General features: G+C 45.2%; 1 protein-coding gene across 1 annotated transcript; it reads left to right on the forward strand.

The window, feature by feature from the left end:
- The first annotated feature begins 1621 nt into the window (after positions 1–1621).
- LOC136006889 (S-adenosyl-L-methionine-dependent tRNA 4-demethylwyosine synthase TYW1-like) lies at positions 1622–21231 on the forward strand. The gene is made up of 8 exons (XM_065664942.1): positions 1622–1703; positions 2776–2936; positions 3626–3766; positions 4497–4598; positions 5386–5580; positions 6742–7023; positions 8262–8384; positions 18451–21231. Exons 2-8 carry the CDS (start codon positions 2790–2792, stop codon positions 18682–18684), a joined length of 1224 nt encoding a protein of 407 aa, XP_065521014.1. The 5' UTR covers positions 1622–1703; positions 2776–2789; the 3' UTR covers positions 18685–21231.
- The last annotated feature ends 5145 nt before the right edge of the window (positions 21232–26376 follow it).

Here is a 26376-nt window from a genome sequence, read left to right on the forward strand (position 1 = left end):
GAAGCATCTTTCTGTTTTCATCCAGAGCACGTTGCTTGGTGTTCACATGAGCTGTTACTAGGGCTGTGATAAGTGAAAAGTGGTAAAAGCTGGCGCTTCTTGAGAAACACAGCTCCTGCTTCAGAATAAGTGGGCAAGTGCTGATGCATTGTGTTGGGAAAGTGATGCCAATGTATCTGGAAACAAAATACAAGTCCCATGTTTTCACCCTGCCTGACAAACCATCCAGATGTATTCTGTTGTCCTGAGACAAGCACAAGTTGTACTTTGCTGGGCTTGCCTTTGTGGTGGTTGGGAAGTGCTGGTCCTGCACTTGGAGGCTTGCCTGTGTGTCTCCTGGGGTTTCAGGCTTGGTGGTTAAAGATAGGTTCTGCTGCAAAATGTTGATAATAGAGACAGACAAGTGGGAAAAAAGAAGAGGAGAGGACACACTCTTAGGTGAGAAAAGAATAAGGCTGTCCTCCTTGGACATCTTCCTGCCACCCAAAAGCAGGTTGATACTTGTTAGGAATAGAAATGGAAGGACCTAGGCAAAGAGATAAGGTTCATATCTCCTGCCTTAGTGAAGTAGTTAAACTGATAATGGATTTCAGGGTTTTAACTGAAGTTCTGCCCAAAGTTCTTGAGCCTTTAGTAAAGGAGTGAATTTAATAATGATTTGTTCCCAGTGTGATTTGATGGCATCATGTGGCACATTGGTGATGAGTTGCTGCAGCATTTTCAAAGGAAGTTCAGGAATAAAAGATAATTTTTTTGTGCTATTTCTTTCTGCAGTAAGAGACAAAGAGTCCTCTTTGTCCACTACTATTAGGAGCAAGGTTTAGACTTCCTGTTGTGGTTCTAACAGCTCTTCCCTGTGAGGCTGCTGAGGCGCTTGCACAGGTTGCCCAGAGAAGCTGTGGCTGCCCCATCCCTGGCACCTTCCACCTGAGCAGGTTGCTCCGAGCCCCTGCGTCCAACCTGGCCTTGAACACTGCCAAGGATGGGGCCCTACAGGCCCTTGTCCCAAGCCCCTCTCCACGTTTCCTGCAGCCCCTTTAGGCACTGGAGCTGCTCTCAGGTCTCCCCTTCAGGAGCCTTCTCTTCTCCAGGCTGACCCAGCCCAGCTCTCTCAGCCTGGCTCCAGAGCAGAGCTGCTCCAGCCCTCGCAGCATCTCCGTGGCCTCTTCTGGACTTGTTACAACAGCTCCATGTCCCTCTTGTGCTGTTGCCCCAGAGCTGGATGCAGGACTGTGGCGAGGGGCGGGGGTGGGGGATGTCTCCCCAGAGTGCAGCAGAGGCTGTGAACACACCGGATCCCCCCACCACAGACCGGAGCCGCACCCGGCCCTGCCAGCGCCGGCCGGCCCTCACGCTGCGCTGCGCTGCGCTGCCCCTGCCCCTGCCCAGGGCTTTGCTGCGGTAGCGGCGATCTCGAAGCGCTTCCCCCGCACCACGGCCCCATGCGGGGGGCGGACCCCATGCGGGCGGGCAGGACGGGACGCGGCCGCGGCTGCCCCACGGGCGGGCGGCTGCGCTCCGGCCCGCCCCGCGCCGTTTGCCCATTGGCCGGGGCCGCCCAGCGCTGTGCTGTCATTGGCTGGCTCCGCTTTGCCGTGGTTCCTCTGTGGCCGTCCCTGCGCTTTCCCCGCCTCCCTGTGGCTCCGCAGGCTGTATCCGCGGGGAGAGGGCGCGCGGCGGCCGCAGGCGGGAGCTGTGTGGCGGTGAGGGCCGCGGGAGCGGAGCGGAGCGGAGCGGAGGGAGGCGGGTGTCCGTGCGAGGGCCGGGCGGGGGCCGGGCGGGGGCCGGGAGGGAGCGGGAATGGCGGAGCCGGGCTTGGCCGTGCCGGAGCTCGGGGGTGTGTGGCAGGGAGCTGCAGCGGGGAGGGTGTTCTGGTGGGGAAGGGCCGGGTGTGGGGTAACAGCCGTGAGGTGGTTTCGGGGCAAGGGGACGAGAGGTCTGCGTGAGGATCTGCCGTGGTGCCCTGTGCTGGGCGAGCTCGGGGCAGGAGGCAATGGTGCGTGCGGAGGGGCAGGTGTGGGGCAGGCAGAGGGGTGAGGGCCGGGGGCACAGCTCCATCGGCGGTGAGGCACGGGGGAGGGGGGGGTGTTCCGTGGGGAGCTGCAGGGGTTGCGCGGGGGGGGAGCGGGGTTCCCGGGGTGCTGCCGGTGCCCGGAGCGCCCCTCGAGGGGTTCGCTGGGGGAGCCGCAGCGCTCCCAGCTCTGCTCCTTGGGAGGTTCAGTGCTGCTGGGGAAGGGCTTCCCGTCAGGGCTGCGGCCTGAATCGAGGTTTTGGGCTGGCCTCGAAAGCGCGTCAAAGCTCTCGTAAGCAGCGTGGCACCTCAGGTGTCCGAGCAAGGGTTGTGCTCAGCAGCGAGCACTTGGAAGTGATTTGCCCCTTGCCATGGAGCTTTGTAGCTCGAGACCTGCAGGCGTTGGATCTGTGCAAAACTAAGGCCAGGATGATACCCTGGATGTTTCCCAGGGACTGTTTCCTTTCAGACACTTGCACAGATCAAGTGTTTTCTGCCTTTGCCTGTAGCAAAACTGGTGCTCTCTGAGGAGAAGCCAGAGATTCCCCAGGACAGTGTAAGCAGAGGTGGAGCTCAGCTGGTGCACCTCTGAGGAGGTGAAGGCTCCTTGTAGTGCCTTGCTTTTAGACAAAGGCTGTTTTTTGCAGCGCCTGGCATCAGGCCGCTGGCCTGAGCCTGCAGGTGTGGGATGGCTGGGTTTGTTGTGTTCATTCTCAGTTTGTGCTGGTAGAATCCACTCTTGCTAAATGCGTGATCTGTTTTAGATTTAGATGTCTCAATGGACATGTGGAGCTTCTTCTCTACTTGCCTGGAGTCCTTACGGCTGCACAGGCTTTACGTCTATTCTGCGGTTGCTCTTGGGATCAGCATTTGGATTGTCATTCAGTTCTCCACCTCCAAACCCCAGAAGAAGGTGACAGAGCATGTAAGTGCTTTGAGAAGAGTCAAAAAAATCCGTGTGTGGAAGTGAGCAGTTGCTGGGGAAAGGCACCCCCTGGTGCAGTGAAATGTGCTACTTCACTGTGGGCCCACCTGGGTTGTTGCACGTGCCAGCTGTAGTTCAGTGTGTCTGGTGGTTGTAATCCTCAGTCTGGGTTGTTTTATGTCTGTGGGTAGCTGAACGCCCTCTTTGCTCTGCTGTTACAGCAGAGCTCAGCTGAACGCTTCCCATTTGTTACTGAGGGAGTGTGTCAGCCTGGGTTGCTCTGTCACTTCAGGCAAATCACTCTGCTTCTGCACGGTGTTCTTACTTTGCCTGTGATGTTAATGATAAGGTTGTGCTGGTTTGGGGAGCAGAGTAGGATTAGGCCACTCGGGAATTTAAATCCTTCTCCTTCAGGTGAGTGAAGTTCTGCTGCATGAGTTGGGAAGTTCTTGGCTTCAGCTGGAGCTTGTTATGTCAGCAGTGTGTGAGATGAGCGTGTTGTAGTGTGGCCTAGTTCGGAGATAGCTACTTGTGTGTTTGTGTAGGGTGAGAGACACTCAAATGCTTTGTTCCATTTGCATGGTGCTGAGAGTCTGGTCAGAGGACTGGAATTTTCAATGCTTTTGGGAAAAATGGGGTTGCCATCGCTTTGAAAAGGGATGGAACGCGACACAGTGCTTGTTCCACAGGGTGAAAAACCCACTGGGAATCCTGCTTCTTCTAAAGGGATAGAAGACAAGCTAGTCAATGGGCGTGCCACCCCACAGAGAAAGGAGGTGTATGTTGCGGGGGTAAAGGTTTTCTATGGGTCTCAGACTGGCACGGCAAAGGTATAAGGTGCTTTTTTCCATGTGCGTGATGTTGAGTTGAAATGTTGAGCTTCGAGTATGTTGCTTGCCTTAGAAACACTACAGTGTGTAAAAATCAGAGTTCCTTAGGTCATAAGAAGTTGTTGCCCAACAGGAAAGATAAGTGAAAAGTATATAAAAATAAGAGCTTTACTACTGCCTTCATGTGGGGTATGCATGTGGGGAAGCTTAAAGTTTATTCTTTATTATTTTATTATTTTATTTTATTTATTTTAATTTATTATTTATTTATTTTATTTTTATTTATTTATTTTATTTTTATTTATTATTTATTTATTTTATTTATTATTTATTATTTTATTATTTTAAGAGTATTATAGAAGCCCAGCCTGGTTTGTGTTGAAAGGGACCAGAAAGCTCATCCAGTTCCAACCCCCTGCTACAGGCAGGGACACCTTCCACTAGAGCAAGTTGCTCCAAGCCCCATCCACCCTGGCCTCAAATATACTCTTAATTTGCTAGCTGGTCTCCTTAGAGAGAAGTGCTCTTTCAGGTGCTTCTTCAAAAAGAAATTTCGTTTGTGTGTGTAAATATAAACTCATTAATCATAAAATTCATGTGATTCTCTTCTTCCAGCCAGTATATTCTTGCTGTGCTGGGAGAAGTCTTGTCTCTGGGCACAGCAGGGCTGTTTGACCTTTGAGGTACCTGGGTTGTAGCACTTGGTCACAGTCTCTGTTTCTTTTTTCAGAGATTTGCCAGAGCTCTTGCTGAAGCAGTTATTTCCTTTAATGTGCCAGTGGAAGTCATTAGCATGGGAGACTATGATCCAGACGATTGTTTGTTAGGGGAGGTAGGTATGTTGTAAATGGCAATAATAAATGCAAGCTTTCCCTGGGGTTGTGAAGGCTGTTGTCTTGTATTTCTCTCCAGTTCTCCTGGAAATCCCCAAAGCTGTGTGTTGAAATTTGCTTTCCTTTCATGGAAGCAAGTGCAGTCCATTAGTCCCTGGCAACAAATAGCTAAATGCTGAAAGTAGTGAGGAAAGGCTCGTGTAGGACGTGTTATGCTGAGCATGGCTTTGTACAAGCCAGTTCTGTAACTCAGCTGTGAGTAGTGGACAGTGTCTGCACCAGGGCCCCTGTTCTGTCTGTGACAGTGTCCGCCTGGGAAGGGTTCAAACCTGGAGTAAGTAGATGGTGATTCTTCTGCAGCTTTTAGACTTAGAAACTTCTTGTGAGCAGTATTTGAGCTGGGGAATCCTTGGTGGCTTTTTCTTCTGTCAATATTGATAATTGCTTTTTCAATGTATGGGGGGCGTTATGGTTGCAAGAGCATGTTTTGGAAGCTGTTGATTGGGGTGGTTAAGGTAGGTGTCCCGTTCTGTTTTACCACTCCATTAAGCAGGGGAAAGAGAGCTTGTTTTCTTTTGGTTAATTTAAGATGGCTTTGCAGGGAGGATGGCCATCCACCACTGTTGGGATTATCACCTGCAGCTTCCCGCACCAAAAACTATTCAACCAGTCAGGAAAAATCTCATCTTTTGACTTCTTTCGGGTGCCCGCATGTTCCAGCTCTCTTCCTAAAGTGCTCAGAAAAACGGAGTGATCTTTTCTCTTGTGTTCTGTTTCTGTTCTTAGACAACCAGCCGGAACATCTGTGTGTTCTTGGTGGCTACCTACACAGATGAGCAGCCAACCGAGAGTGCAGCCTGGTTCTGGAGGTGGTTAGAAGAGGCTGCAAGTGACTTTCGCTTAGGGAAAGCCTATCTGAAGGGCCCGAGATATGCTGTGCTTGGCTTGGGAAACTCTGTGTATGTTGATCATTACAACACAGTAAGTATCTCCTGTGCACCATTCTTTGACTTCTGCTCCTCTGAAAGGCTGAGCTATCATAAATGCTACATACCTGCCCGTTACTGGTAGTTTGTGTGAGAATTGGCCCAGAAAGCTAATGGCATTCTGGGCTGCACCAAAAAGAGTGTGGCCAGCAGGTTGAGGGAGGTGGTTCCCCTCATCTACTCTGTTTTGGTGAGACCCTCCCTCTGTTGCATCCAGCTCTGGGGCAACAACACGTGGGATGTGGAGCTGTTGGATCAAGCCACAAAGATGCTGCCTGGGCTGGAGCAGCTCTGCTCTGGAGTCAGGCTGGGAGAGCTGCTCTGGTTCAGGCTGGAGAAGAGAAGGCTCTGCAGAGACATTAGAGCAGCTCCCAGTGCCTAAAGGGTCTGATGAGAAACCTGGAGAGGGGCTTTGCATAACGGGCTGCAGGGATCGGACAAGGGGGAATGGCTTTAACCTGATGGACGGGAGGCTGAGAATGGCCAATAGGGAAAAAAATCTTCCCTGTGATTTTGGTGAGCCGCTGGCACAGGTTGCCCATAGAAGTGGGCATGCAGCAGTATCTGAGCCTTGTAGTGAGTTTCGTCTTGGTCAGAAAAATGGCACGACTTGTCACGTGGTTGTTATGTTTGTGTAACTGGAGCCACAGGAAATGTGTTAGGCATGTGGCCATTTTGACCAAGCATAGCATAATGGAGCTTGTTTCCAGAGCTCACTTCCTACCACATGGGTTTTGATAGCAGAGGTGTTTTCAATCATAGAATGCTTTGGTTTTGAAGTGACCTTAAAGCTCATCCAGTTCCAACCCACAGCCATGGGCAGGGACACCTTCCACTGGAGCAGGTTGGTCCAAGCCCCTGTGTCCAACCTGGCCTTGAACACTGCCAGGGATGGGGCAGCCACAGCTTCTATGGGCACCCTGTGCCAGCGCCTCGGCACCCTCACAGGGAAGCATTATTTTTGTAATGTCTAATCCAGGTGTGGTGGTGTTCAGACTGTGTGTGCTCTGAGCTGGCAGGTGAGGGAGAGTCCAGAAGTGCCAGTCCTGCAGTCCTGTGCAGCCCTCTTTCCAGGCTTGGTCCTTGCTTTCTTAGTTGCCTGCTTTGTTTAACTTGGCCTTCATTTAATTTCCCTCTAACTTTGATCTTATCCCAGGTTGAAAGAAATACTGACAGGTGGCTGTGGATGCTCAGCGCCAGCCAGATCATGACTCGTGCTGAGGGGGACTGTAACGTGGCCCAGAGCAAGCATGGCACCATTGAGACTGACTTTGAAGCTTGGAAAGCCAAGTTCCTCAGTCAGCTTCAGGCCCTCTGCAGAGGGGAGAAGAAGCCCTGCATTGGGAAGTGCAAGAAAGGGAAGTGCAAATCTCCAGGGAAGCAGAGCAGGGAGAGTTCAGATCATGAACAGGGGGCATCAGAATATGAGAATACCGAGGTAAAGCCCAAATCAGTGGGACCTTATTTCTGGTTTAGTACCCCTTGTAGCACTGTTTCACTTCCCTCCTTTCTCCTACAGTCCAGAGGGTTTCCTTGGGAGCTTGATACCTCTTTTTTCTGGAGCAGAGGGGGAAGAGGGATGAGATCCCATGGCAGATAGCAATTAGAATAAGCCACCCAAGAAGGACCGAAGAATTAATGATGGCTGATGGACCTAGGCTAGATGGCATGTATGGCATGTATGATGAGGGAGTCTTCCTCTTGAGTGGGGGGGGGGGTATATGTTGTGATGCGTGCTGCAGGGAACCAGCCTGGGCTCTTTTCAGAGCATTTGCTTTGTCTCATGGCCAAGTTTACGTTTAGTTCTCTGTGAGCAGTTAACCCACTTCCATTTCAGCTTGGGGAAATTTAGGTGCTTTGCCTGAATCCCAAGGTTTTTCCAAAGGCAGCTGGGGGAGTGTTATCTGAGCAAGTCCTGTATTTGCTCTGAATGTGTGTCTGTAATCATCTGTGTGTCTTCTGGAGTGTTTGTTGATTGCAGGCTTAAATAAGAAATCCTCTTTCTTGCTCTATAATGCAAGACCCAGAAGTGCTGTGGCACTTGAATCCTGCCAGCAAGGCGTTTGCTTCGAGTTGGAAATGGCTATGATGGCCATGTTGAATTTTGTAGGAAAACAAGGTCTCTTCTGTCTGAGTGGGTTTGAGGGTGCTGCTTGCTGCAGGAACAAGAGGAATAAGCATTGCTGTTCCACCAGTGCTCTTCTGTTGTACGTTGCCTGCATACAAAAAGGGAGACGATGTTTCTGCTGTGTGAAGAGTTTCACTTGGAAAGCAGATCTTTGACTCCCTGTTCATCAGATGCCAAGGGGCACTTGGGGGAGTTGAAGGGCTTTATCCTTCCGGATGATCACAGTACACAGTGGGAGTCTGACTTCTCCAATTGCCTGTCATGGGATCAGATGGGCGCATGAGGTAAAGGGAATAATCTGGAGGCAAGAAAGCTGGGCTGAGCTTCAGGCAGTCTGTTGCTACTGAACTCTTGCATTTAAACCTGGGGCTTTCTTTGGTGTCTATTCATCTTGTACACATTATACAGGTTATTGGTAGACTGTTCCTTGTTTTTCACTATCTTTTCCGAGTGTGAGAGCTGATTTCACTGTTTAGCATAGATGAAGATCTAATGTTTAACATTCAAATACATTTCTCATTTGGATTTTTGTCCGATCTCTTACACAGGCAGAAGAGTTGTTTGAAAGCAGTAGTGAGGAGGAGGCTGATGCTGAGGAAGCTGGAGGGGCAAGTTCTGTCCTTGATGTTGAAGATCCTGGCAATATCATGAGGCACATGAAGGGAGCAAAGGTACCGCTGTTACAGCGAGTGTGGAACTATCGGGTCTTTGTCAGTTGAATTGATTAAAATACGCTTGCTGGATTTGAATTGGTTGGATTTAGTTAAAGGGAGAGTAAAGTAGGAGCTGTTGGAGAACCTGTCCCCAGACAAGATTAAACTTGGAGGTGTGTTGGATATACTTCCTGGCTAACTGGGACGTGTTCACTGAGCAAATACTGCAGTGGTAACCTTTTATTGTGAGTCAGAGGGAAAATGACTTCCACTGTTCAGATCTGAATATCCATCTCTGTTGCTGTGATTCACAGTCCAGTGTCTAAACACAAATCTGCCTGTGGGAGCTTGATGTGACCTGTGCTGAGCCTGGCAGACAACCATAATGCTGCTTTATGCCAGGGTGTTGCTGTCTCCCTTCCTGTGTGGGTCTGTTCATGTTTCATTTTCTGTGTGCAGTCTGCCAACAGAATACATCAGACTCCTTTATCTGGTTAGCACAGAGGAAGGAGTGAGAATACGCATCGGTACTAGGCTAAACCTTCCTGTGTTCCCAGCACTTTTTGCTAGCTGAGCAGCTGGCAGTTGGGATGGGAAGGGTGTGACCAGGAGGGACCTGGGATGACTGTTGCCAGCTGCTGACTATTTCCCCCTTAGCAATCTTTCTGTGGTGGGTCTTTCCCTGTGCATCCTTGAGCTGCTCTCCACCCCTTCCTCAACAAACCTACCTCTGTCTGTAACTGCACCTTCCTTGTCTTGCATTGCTCTACACTGTGGACTTCTCACAGCTTTTTCTGCGAAGTCCAGGCCTTAGATCACAGGAGGCTGCGTGCTCTGGAAGAGAGCACGGGATCTCTGTTCCTGACCTTAGGGAGGGGAAAGGAAGTAAAATCCTCCCCACTGCTTGTAACAAGCTCTGTGAGGAGAGTTGCCCCAGTGATGTGGGGCAAGGCAGGCTGCTGTGTGAGAGCTCCTGCGCCTGAGCTTGTATGGACCTGGTGCACTGCAGCTTGCACAAGAAGATGAACCGATTGGAGGGAGAAGGGCTCAATCTCTCCCTGTGTGGCTGCGCTGTAGTCCTTTCTCCTCTCCTGCCTGTGTGTACTCGTCACCAGCGGTCAGTGACAAGTGCTGCCACGCAAAGACACTCGTGTGCAGCTGGATGCTGCCCTCTTGCTTCTGCAAATGGTGAAATCCTGAGAGTGCAGGTGTTGAGGGACCGGAAGTACACTCTTGTGCATGGAAGTGTCCTGGCCCTTTTGTATATGCCCTGTGATCAGCTGGTGAGACAGGAGGCCCTAAAGCCATGGATCGTCCTTTCTGTGTCACTGATGCCACTGCTCTAGTCATGTCTAGAACTTTGGGTTAGTTTTGAAGCTTTAAAGGATGTATTTCTCATTCCTGGCTCCTCTATTCCTGTTCTGCATGGCTGATGAGCCTAGCTGTAATCTACATTTCTAGTTTCATACTTTTGTAACCAGAGTAAGTAGAGGTGAAAGGGCTTCCAGCAGTGACTTCATGTAAGTCCTCAGTTCTCTTGAGTGGGGCAATGACAGGAGTTAGGTCTGTAGGTATATCCCAAGGAGCCCAAGCTGCCGGCCGTCCTTCATTAGCTGGAGGAGGAATGACCGTGTCTGGGCGTCGAATCTCCCAGGGAATGTGCGTGTTGACCTGCACCAGGTTTATGCAAACACTTGAACTGTAAAATGGCCCCATAGGTGCAGTTATTTACTATAATTAAAATAAATGAAGACTTGACATGAAAGAGCAGGATGATCTGCATTTATGAAAGTAATTTATCATGATCAGGCTCTCGTGCTCCCAGGCAAGGAGATTTAGTTGTTTAAATCTCAGTTTAAGTCACGTCCTCACTTTAGTGGCATGAGTTTGTGCAACAAGAACTTTTCCACATGAGCTGCCCTGTCCCTTCAGCCGTTTTTCCTCCTGCAGAATGCTGAACTATGTAAAATGAGTCTGACACCATCTGTTGTCTTGCAGTAATCCCTCCCAGCACAGGCAATGCTTTGGGTTTTTGTAGCTGAACTATCCACACACAAGCTAACAAGTCTCAAGAGAACCGGTGCACTTCAGGGTTGTATCAGGTGCTTCTTCATACACCAAGTTACTTGGGTTTGAAATGTTCCTAAACAGTTTTGAGCAGAGATTCTGTGGATGTCAGTGGTATTTGTTAACTCCTCTGCAAATAGGAGATGGAATAGCAGGTTCTGCCTGTGCAATATGGTTAGTTTGCAGCAGTTTAGGGTCCAGCTTTGATCTCTTCTGCAGGCAAGTAGTGCCTCTAGTGAAAATCACTCGTGGATAAGACAGATGTACAGTCACAGATGGTCAGAATTCCTTGTTGTCCTGCTTTTTATGGGCTGGCAGAGTGAAGCTGTGGAGTTTTATGTAATAAACGTTTCCTCACATCTCTGCAGGTGATCTTAATTTAATTTTGCATTCATCTCCTGTTGCCTGACCTGATGGTAGTCAAGGCTGAGTTCTGTTCTCCTGCTTTTTTCCCTGTGCTTCCCTGCACTTCATGAAGTATCATCAAAGGGCTTGAGACAGATGCTGGGTTCTTGCAGTCGTTTGGGTGAGGCAGATGACTTCAATAGTTCAAGGTGAATGCCAGAAGCTCTTTTCCTGTCAGTCGTAGCTATTCTACTTAGGAACTACTCTCGGGGAGCTACTCTCCCTTGGGAAAGAGGTGGAGTTTCAAAGAGCTCCTGAAGGTGCAGGCGCACAGTTGAAGGTGCTGGTGCCTTTTGCACACTGAGTCTGAGCACAAAAATTGGCAGGAGGTTGGGTGGCAACAGGAAATCATTCAAATACATAAAATGGTGGCTGATACAAAAGTAAATCCCACCCTCGGTTTACCAAATCACGTACTGTGTGGTGGGGACTGCTTCAGAGCTGCTAAAAGCCAGCCCTTTGTTTGCCAACTAATTCAACTTTTGGAACTTGCTGCAGGGGATATAGTGGCAGATGATGCTGGTCAGGTTTCTGAGCTGGACCCAGACTTTGATGTGAGTGCAGATAATGCCTGTGGTTTCATGAAGGGGAATAGCTGGGGGTGGAAGTTCACCAGTGGGTGATAGGACTGCGGCCTGGAGGAGGCCTGGGGAGGTCTGAAGCTGCTTCTGTTGGATGCCTGGTGAGCCAAGGCTGTGGTGCCAAGCAGAGATGGATGATGCAGAAGTAGGTGGGTGAAGGTCTGGGCTTTCTCTGCATTTACCACCCTTCCAGCTGCTTATTTCTAGGCCTAGTACCTATTCTCCAAATGGCTTTTATGCACCAGGAGAAGGCAATGGTGGTTCTTAGTGAATTTAGTAACTAAGTGGACTTCTACAGTTGTGGCATGTTTTCCCTGTCCTCCAAAGTTACTCCCCTGAAATGTATTTATCAGACCAAATATGAAATCTAATGGGTGTGTCTGTGGCCTGCAGGACTGCTGTTAATCACAGGGATACCGTTTCTTCAGGTGGATTGTCTCCCACAGCTGGGAGACTGATGGACTGGAAAGACAGATCAATCTAGACTTGTTCCCAGGGAATGAAATGGCTTTATTAACCTTTGTATTTCTAAACTGCAGGCATGAGTAATAGTGATGATAATACCCTAATTTTCTGTTGATGGGCTGGGAAGCAATCAAATGGGCATGTTCTCTTGACACAGTTTTGAGATTAATGTTCTTGGTTTCCCAAACAAGAAGTTTAGTGATGCTGAGAGTCACATTTGCAATGTAAATAAAAAAGGGGGGGTGGGGGGGGTGGGGGTTGTGTGTCTGTGTGTGAGAGAGAGTGTCGTGGTTTAAACCAATCCACACAGGTCGTCCACTCACCCCCCCCCCCCCCGACCCTCCCCATTCCCGGAGGGATGGGGAGGAGAATCAGGAGAATGTAACTCCCACAGGTTGAGATAAGAACAGCCCAGTAACTAAGGTATAACACAAATCACTGCTGCTACCGCCAATGATAATATTGATAAGAGAAAATAACAAGAGAATACGATACCACCGCCAAACGAGTTCGACCCCCCCAAAGAGAGAGAGCGTGCCCTTCCGGGTAACTCCCAGTTACCTCTCCGGGCATGACGTGCTGTTGTATGGAACACCTCCCCGGCCAGCCTGGGTCAGGTGCCCTGCCTCCGCCTTCCCCCGGCCCCCCTCGTCCCCAGCAGAGCATGAGACTCGCAGAGTCCTTGGCCAGAATAAACATTACTTAGCAACAACTAAAAACAATCGGTGTTATCAGCTCTCTGCCCAGGCTGGAAGTCAAAACACAGAGCTTGCACCAGTTACTAAGAAGGAGCAAAACGACTCCTGGTAAACCCAGGACAGAGAGCAAGAATGAGATGGGGTTTACAGGAAACAATATATGGTCAAGAGGTTTGTTTCCTTTTGTGTGCATTTGCCACGGGGGATGTTTCCTGATCCCCTTTGGCTCTCTTGCCTGAAAAGCCATTGAATGGGAAACTGTTCACCAGCACTGGGAGTGTCCATCACCCCCTTTGTGAGCATGTGAGGGCTGTGGAAGATCAAACCTTGCTGACACTGGATGACGAAACTTCTGGTGAAGTTCTATTTGAAATGAGGCAGTGAGTGTTAAGATATAAGGTGCTTAAGGTATAAGGCTTACAGAAAAAGGGTTGTCTGCAACTTTGAGTTGCAGGCAGAAACTTCTTGGAGTCTCCAAGAATTGTTAGCTGTATTTTAAGCTACCTGCATGAGGCTGGGGTACTTAACCGTCAGATTTAAAATCAACTAAAACTGATATAGAGGTTTAGAGCTCTCCAAAAACTTCCTGGAACTTTTAATGTGTGAAAGATTCCTATAGGAACACTGCTTTCATCTGCAAGAGCTCATTTGGCTGTGCTGGGCTTTGATCTCTGCTGCTGTGGCTCAGAATTCAGTGTGAGCCTACATTTTAAAACAAGCTTTGATAAATATCCTTTAACTGCTTGGCAACTAGTTCTAGCATTAAAATCTGGATTTGTCACAGGGACACTTCACCCTTTCCTTCAAATCTTTCTTCTCTAAATCTTGTCTATTGAAAAGGATTATAATTCATAAATAATATTACAAGAGCTCTTGAGACTTGTCTTATCTGGGTAGGACTTGGGAATCCCTGATAAATAAGGGTGGAAAAAGGAAAAGTTACTTTAAAAGTAAGCCCAGGCTGGACCTTGTGTTTGGCTGCACTCGTGTTCTGTGGGACAAGCCGCACAGGCTGGGCCTGCAGCTGCAGCAGCTCTCCAGGTTCTTGCTTGCAGTGGTCAGTGCAGTTTGTAGGTGGCTCTCAAGTGCCAACACATCCTCACCTTGTCCAGTGTCCCCCTGCTCTGTGTGAAGAGCAGCTTTGGACAGTGGGAGCTGCTGTTTCTTTCCTGTTACAAGGTGAGCCACAATTTTGCTTCCTTTGCTGATACTTGCGTTGCCAAAGCAGGCACAGTATTCCCCTGTCCTTGTTCATGTGTCAGAGGTGCTCTTCTGACATCCCTCTCTTGCTGTTGGGTTGCAGAGGCTTGGCATGAGATGGGAATTGGATTTTGGTAGGTGCTGTGGATGTGCAGATGAGATGCAATCTTTCCAAAAAGCTTTCTCAACAGAAGAGAGTGGCACTAAGAGAATAGAAGTAGCATTCTCTCAGCTCTGCAGAAGGAGGTGGATGCTATAACACGGCATTGAACTGTTTCTGTGTTGCATGGAGTACTAACATGTGTTCCAAACCATCTGGGTTTTTTTCAATGTAATTGTGAAAAACATTTTCTTGTAATAATGCAGTGAAGCTGTTGCACAAGGAAATGATGTTCCTCTTTGCCACTGGCAGAGCCTTTGCCAGTGTCTGGTGGCAGCCTGGGGCTGGATCTGTGCTCCCTGTGTAGGGGTCAGTCTGACCCAGCTCAGCTGGGCTGGTCCCAGTGACCCATCAGCAGTGCCCAAACAAGGATGGGTTGGTAGGTTTTAAAGGAAGAGAAGTGTTATGTATCATCTGCTGTGAACAAACATGCAGGAGAAGCCTAGGTGTGAAGCACAAGGCTTTGCTGGCAAAGCAGCTGGTGTGGTTGTGTGCATGGAACTGGGCTGTGTCCCCCTAATTACTTCAGACTTTCTGGCCTGTGATTTTGGCAAGTGGGGCTTTGGTTTGCTGCTTAAATCACATTTACCTGAATTTTAGTTCTGGTTACTGTAGCACAGAAGAAAGGAGTAAAAGTGTGACTGTATGGCCCAATTTTCAACTCTAAGGGGGTGACTTTTGGCTGGAGACAGGCACATTGTTAGTTTTCTTTTGTTTCCTTTGGGAATCAATCTTTATGGTGAATTGAAGGAAGTTTCCCAAATCAAACAAACGTTGGCAGAACTGTGCAGCAGATGGAGTTGTGGTTTAATGAGCTGCTGTAAAGCTTTCCCTCCAGCACAACAGGGATGTTATAGCTCAGGGAAGCAACCTTCAAGCCCTCTGGAGCCCTGCAGATGTATTTTTAGAGTTGTGATCTGGGAGTTGTTTTATCCATGAGGATTCTGGCTGATGTTGAACTACAGGAAAATGGGATGTTGGTAGGATCATTTAGCCACTTGTATTTCACAGATGTGCAGTACCCTCGCAGACTGAGGTGGCTGGATAGCAGCAGAAGTCTTCCCTTATTACGTGTCTGCATGCATTTGGGTTTTCAGATGCTGTTATATATGTCCAAATCCCTCCGCATTGACTTTTCAAAGGAAAGACAGTGCAAGATTCGCCCTGTGGAGGCTGAGCTGCAGGTCTGCTTGAATAGCATCCTTCCTTTGGCTGGCAGCTAGTACCTGCTGCCTCAGCATAACGTGAGGGACCTTCTGTTACTCTGCCGCGTGGGGAGATACGTGTGGATGGAGACTTCCTTTCATCTGGTTATGGCATAGTCACAAAGGTTTCTGTTCCAGGAATAAAAGTCTCACTTCTGAGAGAGCTTCTCCGGGGCCTTCCCCATTTCAGGGCCACTTCCTGAAAATACATGCCATGAGATTTGCTCTTGATCAGGACACTTCCTCTGGCAGTCCTGAGGGGTAATGGATTCCCAAGATCCCCATCTCTCAGCTGTCGTGATTCAACTGTTGTCTGCTTTTTGCTTCAGGCTTTTGTGCTTAACTGGAGTGGGTATGGAGCTTGTGTTTCTGTTGACTCTAGCAGCTACTTCTAACGAGGTTTTCTTGCTGTTGGGGTGTTTGCTTGTTCACAGATTACTCAGTTGAAGGTTCCAGTATTCATCTTTGTGCTCACTTGCAAATGCTCAAAGCCGTTCTTGCTGTGGCTGAGGGTGTACTCTTACTGTGGAGTAAGTACTCTTGCTTAGTGAAGCTATGCTGGCTTGTCATCAAGCACCCTGTTGTTTTTCATGTGCCTTAGCGTGCTTTCCAGGAGAATCTGCTCCAATATTTTGCCAGGCACAGAGGGGAGACTGACTGGTCTGTAATGCCCTGGGTCATCCATTTTCCCATTCTTGAAAATGGGAGTTATATTACCCTTTTTGCAGTTGTCAGGAACTTCACTTGACTGCCATGATTTTTCAAACAAGTCCTCCTTTATTTTGTTTTGGTCAGGAACAATGTATAAGAATGGAAAACCTGGATTGAATATTCATGTTCACTTCTTAATATTGGACTTTCTTCATCGAGGAGTACCCTCAAGGTACCCCTTACATTCAAAAGGTAAAACAGAGGTCCTCATGTCTTGAAGATGGTCTAAAGAAAAAATACCAGAGTTAGAGAAAGAGTCTTAGCCCTTAATTAAACATTCGGAACATATTGGTTTGTTTCTTCTGTTCATTGCTTGTTGTAGACCTCTTTGGTAGCTCAGATATTATATGATAGTTTTTCAAGATGAAATAATTTGTTCAGAAGGTCACAGGAAGTAGAAGGGGAAAGGGGGACTGTGAGTTTACTGGAAAGACAAACCCTGTCTTCCCTTGCGTGTCTTATATTGGGATCAAAGACTCCTGACCTAACCTGGTTATTCACCTAACCTGATATTCACCTAACCTGGTTCTTAAAGAGGTTTTAAGATATATTTTCTGCTAATATCTTTGGCAAATTATTCCAAAGTTTGGCTGTATTTACTGCTACATCTCACCTTAATTGTTAAACTAAGGGCTGTTGGTAGATTTGCCTCAGCAGACAAAATCAAATAGGTGAAGCTGTTAAAATGCTGAATTGTTTGTCTCTTCCTCTGTCTGTTAATGTAGGGATGCGTGATACCACAAGTGATCAACCTCTGTCTTACCACAGCATTCCGTCCACTATATTAAGGTAAATGGAAATAAGATGTCTGATTTTAATCTTATGCCATGAACCTGTCAGACTTCTAAATACCGTTTGCTGCAAAGCAAATAAGACTGTTGCTTTTTCTGTTGGTGTCCTCAACATAAAAAGCACATGGAACTGCTGGAACAAGAACAGAGGAGGGCCACGAGGACGATCAGGGGACTGGAGTACCTCCTGTATGAAGATAGGCTGAGGAAGTTGGGGCTGTTCAGCCTGGAGAAGAGAAGGCTGCGTGGAGACCTCATAGCAGCCTTCCAGTACCTGAAGGGGGCCTATAGGGATGCTGGGGAGGGTCTCTTCGTCAGGGACTGTAGTGACAGGACAAGGGGTAACGGGTTCAAACTTAAACAGGGGAAGTTTAGATTGGATCTAAGGAGGAAACTCTTTCCTGTTAGGGTGGTGAGACACTGGAATCGGTTGCCCAGGGAGGTTGTGAGTGCTCCATCCCTGGCGGTGTTCAAGGTCAGGTTGGATGAAGCCTTGAGTGGGATGGTTTAGTGTGAGGTGTCCCTGTCCATGGCAGGGGGGTTGCAACTAGATGATCTTGAGGTCCTTTCCAACCCTAACTATTCTGTGATTCTATGATTCTGTGATTCTTGTCCTGTGTTCAGTGAGCATGGGGAACACTCTAGTTCTGTTATGCCGCTTTTCCTACGTACTTGGAAGACTAAGAAGGATGCAGAGTTTCAAAGTGTAGATTTGTCTGACTGCCGACAAGGAACTGTATGTCAATACATCAAGAAAATCTGGGAAAAAGAAAACTTGGAATTAAGTCAAGCCATAGAGTCGATGAGCCCTCTGGGAGGGTTGGGTGTGGAGTGTTCTACCAGCAATGAAAGGGAAGGAGTTTCGTGTCTCTTGTCATTTGTAGAGTGCACTGAGAGGCAGATGCGACAGACAGCTGACACTTTTTTTGTGTGTGTGTAAAAATGTGTCTTTGGGTTAGACAATTTTAGCATAGATGGTGGATTTTTCCTCACACGATTATCATGAGCCCCTTTAACACAACACCAGATTGCATGATTTGACTTAGCGATACAACGCTTCTTGAATGAGTCATCTTAGTGCCAGATTTGAAGATATCTTTACTTGGTGCTTTTATTACGTCTAACTAGGACACAAGAGAGGCTGGAATATTTATCTAAGGCACAAAGGAGTGCAGTGAGCAAAGCTAGAAATAGAAAAGCCTGAGAATAAGGGATGCAGCAATGCTTGTTTAGGTGTCCTTCCTTAAAAAGTAAAACTACTGAGGAAGAAAGAAAATTATGACAATATATCAGAAACAGAGCTAAATTAGTAAAGGGAAATCAGAGTGGATGTCCATGCCATTTACCTGCTGCACAGCAGCAGGAGGCCATACCAAAGATCTGAGAGAATCTCTTTCACAATTAAGCATAGCATTTGTCACCTCATAAGTTTGATTTCTCTGTGTTGGCTTTTTCTCGCTGTTAATCAGAATGTACTGTTCACTTGGCTACCTCTGTTTTCTAGATTGTTAAGGAAAAGTTTGTTTCAAGAACGTGTTACTGAAAGGCATTCACCATGGATATCAGCCTGAGTGAGAGGTGTTGTTTAACTATAATTCACAGGAGGACTGTGCAAGCAGAAGCAATGAGTGGGCAGTGTTTGGGGTTTTATAAATTCAGAAAAATATACCGTCTTCTGGTAACTGCTATGATATCAATCATAAATACATGTGTTTTGCCTTTTTTAGTTATTGCTGTACATTAGGGATAGAACTAAACCAAGTGTATTTCGCAACTGCATGTTGTTTTGTTTGCTGTGCAGCCAGATAGGATGGTTTGTGAAGTTACAAAGGCTCATCATAAATTTGTGGAAGACATTGCGGTCTATGTATGCCTGCAGAGAATAGAAGAAATTCAAAACATCAACCACAAGGAAACAAATGGTCCATCTCTCCAGAGAACTGAAGGTTACAAACCCATCACAACCAACCACCAGACAAGTCAACGACTAACGAGATCACTGATATCAAAATATGTCTTACAATTACTTCTGTAAACTAAGGAGGCGATGAGATGGCTTTCCCATTATCAGCCAACTTGCAAGGATACATGCTTAACCTGAGAGTTGAATGGAAGAAAAGTTCTTCAGGATTTCAGCCAGCCACCATCACAGCTCATCCGAACTTTGAGCCTTCTTCAAGCAGTGGGAAATGGACTAGACCAGAACAGCTCACATCAGTTGCTGTGGGCATATTGTTATGGCTGCTGAGGAGGCCCTGGCTCAGGGTAAGTGGTTGAGCAGGAGGTGGAAATCTGCTGAACAAGACACCAGAAACTTCTGAACATAACAAGTAGCTGCGTGGGAAGCCAGCAAAAGTTATAGTTGTGAGGGGTGGCTGAATCTCACAGGTGGTTAAGCGGGAGGTGTTTGAGAAAACATCAGACTCCACAGATAATTGGAGGGGAGTATTGTGAACCTTTGGGGGAATAGAATATTGTAAGGCAAACAACACCCAGGTAACCATCAGTAATACCATATAATGGCAAAATTGCTTAGGTAAGAGGATCAGAAATCACATATTTGGGAATGGATGAAGCAAAACTAGGAGCAGGTGGGAAAAAAAGTTATGGTTTGAGTTGTTTACATGGGGGGAAATTGGGAGGAGAAAGGTTGATACAAAGATGGTGGGAAAAAGGAAGGCTAAGAAAGGGGAAAAGAATGCTAAGGTATGGAAATGCTGTGAGGACAGTGTATGGGGGTGCCTACCAGAAGCTCTGTTTTTGCTCAGAGCAGCTGGAGCAGGATAAGGAACAAAACCCTCTCATCTGACCCTGAAGCAAGGACTGAACTAATGACTGCAGTCCATGGGTCTTGGATGAGCACAGGGTAGGTGGTTTCTCTCTCCATTAAGGGTACACACAGATAGATGGGTAGGGCATCCCAGTATCACTGTGCCAGTGCCTGTTCCAGGCCTCATGGCATTAGCAGCCACCTCTTCATAATGCAAGTGTTTTTTTCCCTTACATTACTTAAAAGGCTATCATCACTTGATTTCAAGGTATCAGCAGTGCACAGACTTATCATTTGCAAGCACCTCTTATTTGATCTCAGTTCGCTCTTTGGTCTGTGCCTTTCACTAGCCTGTCTCATTCATTGGGATAGCAGAGAGATGCTGTGGGAACCCTTTCAGCTGACAGGTTTTGTCCCCACAGTTCTCTTGAGTGAAGCTCTTCAGTTCACCCTTATGCTCTGTATTTGCCACCCATTTGCATGGTACCAGTTTATAAGCTATGCCTCTACTTTAGCGTGAACCAGACTCTTTGGTCAAGTCTTAAAGCTGCCCTTTCAGCAGTGTCAATTAGTCTGTGAAAGAGAACAATCTATTAAAACAAATCATTTTGTTTAAAACAAAAACAAACAAAAAATACCACCAACAAAACCCCACCTAGAAGTTTAATATACATGTTATTATCTCACCTGAGTTTCAGGCTGTATTTGTAAGTGTCTTCAGAAACACTAAATCCTGATTGCATCCTTCCAGGAGAGCAGGTAGAGAAACAGCTACACACCTAGGCTATGTCTGAATTTATCTCATTGTAATCATCACTGAAAATTCCCTGCAGAAGTTCACAGATTGTCATTTTATCATCTTCAGAGGAACCCTGATGCCCCACCCCCCACAGCCCCCCCACCCCCACCCCCCAGCCCCAAACTGGTTGCTTCTCCCAGTTTTTTCAGCAAAGTCAGCAGCAGGTTTTTTTCTATACTGTCTACTAATATTCAGTAGCAGAATTACAGTAATTGCCTGATTTCTGCAAAGGCAAGTCAGGCTTCAGAACAATTTAAACTGTAATATTCTGTATAAAAAAACTACTGCTCTTCAAGCTAACAGATTGTTACACACTATTCATAAAAATAGTATGTTACTGGTAGACTCCACAGTGACAAGAAATCCATCCTATTTCCTCAGGAAAATATAACTCACTTCAGATCAGATGGGTTTTAGCTGTAAAGAAACATGAAAGTTTCACACAGCAAAGAAAATTATACTGTAATAAAGGGGAAATTAGTCAAATTAAACAATTCTCTATGCAGACTCTGAATAAGATCTTGGACAACTACTGCAGATACAGCACAGCCCTGTTTAAATCACCCCTGCATAGCTGGGCGCTCACTTGGCTGCTGTATTTGATTATTGCTACTCTAGACATGTGTTCCCATGCTTCCTTTGGTCTGGGAGGTTCCTTGGCACAGTCACAGCACATATCCTTTTGTTAACTCACCACAGAAGGATGATTATGTGGACCAGGTGGCATCAACCCACAGAACACGTGCTGATGTCTATCTCACCTCTCCATCTTTTAACTACATCACACTTTGGGTACTCCAGGTTTGCAGGGATAAAAAATTAATAAGTAGAGAAGGCTGTTGAGGACTTTTAGGTGCCTTTTTCTCTCTTCAGTTAATGAGTGAGACATACAGATCTATATAAAGCCATATGCATAACCCAAGATACCCATTTCACTGCCTCAGTGCACACAGCACGTAACTGCTGCAAACACTGTAACTTGAAACTCCTTAGAAGTCTTTTTCTCTTGCAAATAGTGTCTGGAGCTTGAGTTTCTGTCTTTCTCAATCATGTATTGCTATTTGCTCATTTCCTCTGCAGTGGTCATACAGATTTGATTCCAAATATATCTTTTCCCCCACCCCATTCATCAACACCGTTGTGTTGCTTGTGAAGGTCTGTGTTTTCAATATGAGCAGAAACAGCCCCAAAAATTACCTAGTTGTCCCTTTTTGAGAATATTTCATTCACTTGCCCAAGCCCTCTACAGAAAATTTATATTCAGCATCACCGTCACTTCAGTCATCTCACAAGTGTTTCCCAAGCCTCGCTGTTCCAGATTTAGTCAGCAGTAAACAGCCCTTCTCAAATACTTTCTACTAATGTAGTTTTTTAGGTGGCTTTCCTTTACTTCCTGGTGTAAAGAGATTGCAGCAGGTAGCAAAATACAATCAAAAAAAAAGGCTCTAAATTAACTCAGAACCATGCAGCCCCTCACTCACTCCCCCCTTCTTCCTCACCCCACTGCAGGAGGGATGGGGAGGAGAATTGAAAGAATGTAACTCCCACAGATTCAGATAAGAACAGTCCAGTAACTAAGGTATAATGCAAAGCCACTACTGCTACCACCAATAATAATAATGATAAGGGAAATAACAAGGGAAGAAAATACAACTACTCACCACTCGCTGACCGATACGCAGCCTGACTCCAGCAGTGATCTAGCCCTTCCGGGTAACTGCCCCCAGTTTATGTACTGGGCATGATATGCTGTGGTATGGAATACCTCTTTGATTAGTTTGGGTCAGGTGTCCTGTCTGTGCTTCCTCGTGGCTTCCCCTCCTGCCTGGCAGAGCATGAGCCCTTGGTCAAAGTAAACATTACTGAGCAACAAAAACATCGGTGTTATCAGCGCTGTTCCCAGGCTGAAAGTCAAAACCACAGCACTGCACCAGCTACTAAGAAGGAGAAAAGTGGCTGCTACTGATGGACTCAGGAAAGTATCCACCCCTTATTCCATATAATTCACACCATGCTCAGATCCCACATTTTTCAATATACTATCACTTTTATCTCGTATATTTATATATGTATACACACCCCCACACAAACGGAGATATATCATTCCTTAGTGCATGGACCAATCCCTAAAAACTGCTGAATTAATCTAGTCCATGATGTCAGGCTCCATTTCTTGTAACAGTCTTTCAGAGCAGGAGAGATGGTGTGCAGTGTTAGACTGTTGCCTGCTGATGACAACGTGGGACTTGTCTAGTCACTGCTGAGCTCTTCTGATTTCGTCCAAGTTCATTCTTTATGGGGATGATTGTTGCAGGGAAGTCAGGGCCAGTCCCTGGTGACCTGAGGACATCTAGTTGGTGGGCTATAAAAGTGCTACATAGCAGGCAACAACACAGAATTGAGTTCATTGGCTGTTTTCCCCTAAAATCAAATCCCCTTGAGGTACACATCAGACTTCCCCATTTTCCTGCATTATACACCAAGTAAGAACAGAATGAACTTTAGAGTTCCAAATTTATAATTAGTACCAAAATACCTTGTATAAGAGTTAGGTTTGTCTCCTTAGGAAACATACTGAGTTGTAAGGGATACATGTGTTTTCTACATGTTCAGTACTGTGTACAAAGGATTACAATAGCTGTGGATGAATTAGTACGGAAATGAGTGGAGTTAAATTAGCCTGACCTGTCTTAGGTTATTTAACTTTTACAATTATGCAACTTGGTCATCCGTAACCTCTGTTGCACTACGACATAAAGTCTTAACCTATATTCTGAACAACCTACTACTAGAAACTGCTTTGTAAATAACAAAAAATGGCAAGCATTTAGTCACAAAGCCATGTACTGGCTAAATACTGTAGGTAAGTGTTGTTTCATTGAAGTCACTATGCTATGAAAATTCTGGAGAAAACTGCACTTTGTGCAGTTTATGAAGATCAAAGTTAATTTGAGTTTATGCAGCTTAGGATACTGCACTACATAGTGTAGTATCCAAGCAAATTCTAGTCAAGCATTCTGTAGCATGACTTCTATCTATGTAATGAATAGACAATTTTTCTTCAAGATCAAATAGTTAAACATAGTAGAGATGCATAAGTTTGGAAAAGTGGATATGTTAAATGTGAACTTCAAAGGGGAAAAATTCCTTTACTTGAGCCCTTTACTGATTCTGTATATTTTGTAAAGAAAACCCAGTGGCTTATTTAGTTATGTACTCCTCATATGAGGTGGTGTTGATTCTATATCATTTATTCTTAACTGTGAGAACTGTAAGTTCCAGGCCTTTTTTTTTTCCTTAATGGGAAAATTTCAGTTTTCCTTTGTAGTTGTCAGTACTTTTAGATTCATTGTCCTTCATTGTAATGTCAAGAAAATTACTTTTTTTCCAACATATGTACACTAATAAATAATAATTAATAATTTCTTTTTTTTTTTTTTTTTTTTACTACTCACTAAATTCACACTTCTGTAAGACTGTATTCTCAGTGTTTCTCATCTAAATTCATCAGAACAAGTGGTAGGTCTAGTACCCAGAACGTCCATGCAGCTTGCCCTTTTTATCCTTTATATGCAACATTCACATTTTTCAGATTACCTAAATCAAAGAGAGAAACTCCATCTGGAACACTATAAGTCAGTCCTCACAGCAGACTTAATTATGTAAGACTCAAAACACTGACGAGTCAATGGGGATATGAGTTCTATGAAAGTAGGGTTTGCTAATTAATTATTTCAACAGGAAAAAAAAATGTAGGAGAAAAACACAGACTCATGCATTCTAGAGTTTCACTTTCAGAAAACTTTTTGACTCTGTCCATGGACAATAACTTTAGTGCTCCTTGTGGATATTAAAAAGTTAAAGAGCAGACTCACAGATAATATTTGCTCTTGAGCAAGGTTTGGGGATCAGAATCTGCTGGTACATTATTTGTGGTTTGCCTTATCTCATAAGAAATTTATGAGTAAAGAAGTGCCATTGTAAAAATTTCAGTCTTCGTTCTAGCTAAGGCTGCACTAAACGATACAGATTTTACATGATACTTCTAAACAGGTTACGATATTTTCTCCACATGCAGCTTTCCACTTCTTCAAGCAACTGATCCGCTCTTCGTTTGCAGTGGCTGAGTTGTCCTATTAGTTAACAATCTGTTACTTGATGATGTTGCAAAAAGACAAAAATACCCTTCAATATAGTCTCTTGTTCTTTTTCAGCTACTTACCAAGCACATTTTGAAACCTCTAATAGTCTCAATTTAATTAGCCTCCTATTGGCTTAATTTTTCTTTGCCCATTTAAATACAGCATTACAAACACATTTGTAAATCACATTGTTTTTAGGCCAAAACATTTTGTTCAATGAGTGATTGCTTATATACTCTATCAATTACTCCAGCAAATTAATGTCTGATGCGCTTACTGATGCTTTAGTTTTTAAATTCTTGCATTCATGCTCTAAACAGGATCTGTCACTGCATTGTACTAATAACAGATTAACTCCTACACTATGAAGAAATAACATATCATCAGTGTTCTTCTTCCCCCATAATTTAGCTCCAAAACAAATGACCTTCTTGGATAGCTTGTTAATAGAAGAATTATTTGGTTAAGATTTTAGGGAAGCAAAAAAAGGTAAAAAGGGAAATGATAACACTGATCCTAACACTAGGGCATTGCCACTTCCTGTGGCAAAGATACATAAAGTCAGAGTTACATTTTCTTCAGAGTCTTCAAAACCTGTATTTCATTCATGCTGCACAATTACTGCAGAAGTGAGTTATGTGAATATCTCTACTTGGCCACAATAGGATTACCAGGACAAGCACACAACCTTGTGTAAGTCCAATTTATGTGAGGGAACATTATATTTTCCATAAGGGTAGTCATGGAGAATACGTCATTGTAGTAAATCCTGTAAGAATTACACTCAGTGTTCCCTGGCTCCAGGGCAGATGGTGAGGCAAGCTTTTGAGAAACATGGTTGTCCTGGGTTTAAACCGCGGCAATGGCACACATCAGTGAGATGTGGCTAAAGAAGGAATGCATGCCTCTGCGTTCTTTGTCTTTTAAAAAGGAGACATGCTAGGATAAATAATTCAGCATTTTTAATTAACACCACTAGGATCCAAACCATGTGATTCTTGTACAGAGAAGTTGCATGCTAACACTCATTCTTCTTAACACTTTACAGACCTGACCCAAAACTCTGAAGATACTACACAACTTTCTGAAAATAATTAAAAGGGGGAATAGGGATCATCTTTGCGAAAATCAGTCTTCATGGGCATTCCTGTGATATTCTACAGGGTGGTCATAATAGCTGTTAATAAGTTGAGAGCTACAATTAAAAGAGGGAATGGGAAATATAATATTAAGGACCCAAACAAACAAACAAAAAGGTTATTTATGTAGTAATATGTGTCTAGATTGTGGCCGTACTTTCTGAAAATAAAAAATTTTAAGCTTAGGACTGAGCAAAACGAAGCAGAGGCACCAATGACAGTCGCGATATTATCAATCACCATTTCAAACAATATAAGGCATTACAGAATTTGGTCTTCTGTTGTACAGTACAGCACAGATACCCTCTTGCTTAAAATGCTGAGAGCACCATGACACAGTTTGCATTTTAACAGTTCAGAATTGTTTATGTTTGGGTTGAATACAGAAGTTGCCATACTTGACTGCTATGCTTATAAATTTAAAGTTATAAAATTAAGATTAAATAATCCTTTTTTTTTTTTTTGCAGTTCAGTAACAGATCAGCTTCAAGTGATGTGCATGCTACAAAGCATCTTTACACAGAAAATAGTAAAAATGTTTGTACTAAAATTTCTTCTCTATGCCACTCATGAAAAGCAGCTTTAATTGTAAGTCTTCATCTCACCAATCAACATTTTTAATTAACTTTTAGATCTCTGTACGTAATTTATGTGGTGCAAATTAAAGTGTCTGTTTAATGATTTCTGTTTATTTACTGTGTTTATCCATTTGTGTTGTTTTTATGCTTGTGTAACTTGTGTTCCATGATAGTCCATAATTTGATCTCAAAAGTGCAAATCAATCAAGAAAAGACCAAACAGAGTAAACAGAATAAGTTGCTAGAAAGTGCATGGTAAAGACATAGTAATGAAATTTAATTGTAAAAAAAAAAAAAAA

This window comes from Lathamus discolor, unplaced genomic scaffold (assembly GCF_037157495.1).
Source record: "Lathamus discolor isolate bLatDis1 unplaced genomic scaffold, bLatDis1.hap1 Scaffold_78, whole genome shotgun sequence".
In the NCBI taxonomy this organism is placed as follows: Eukaryota; Metazoa; Chordata; class Aves; order Psittaciformes; family Psittacidae; genus Lathamus; species Lathamus discolor.

Coding starts and splice junctions, on each gene's coding strand:
- LOC136006889 (XM_065664942.1), top strand. CDS start 2,790: ATGGACATGTGGAGCTTCTTCTCTACTTGCCTGGAGTCCTTACGGCTG. Junction 2,937..3,625: donor AGAAGAAGGTGACAGAGCAT/GTAAGTGCTTTG, acceptor CTTGTTCCACAG/GGTGAAAAACCCACTGGGAA. Junction 3,767..4,496: donor CTCAGACTGGCACGGCAAAG/GTATAAGGTGCT, acceptor TTCTTTTTTCAG/AGATTTGCCAGAGCTCTTGC.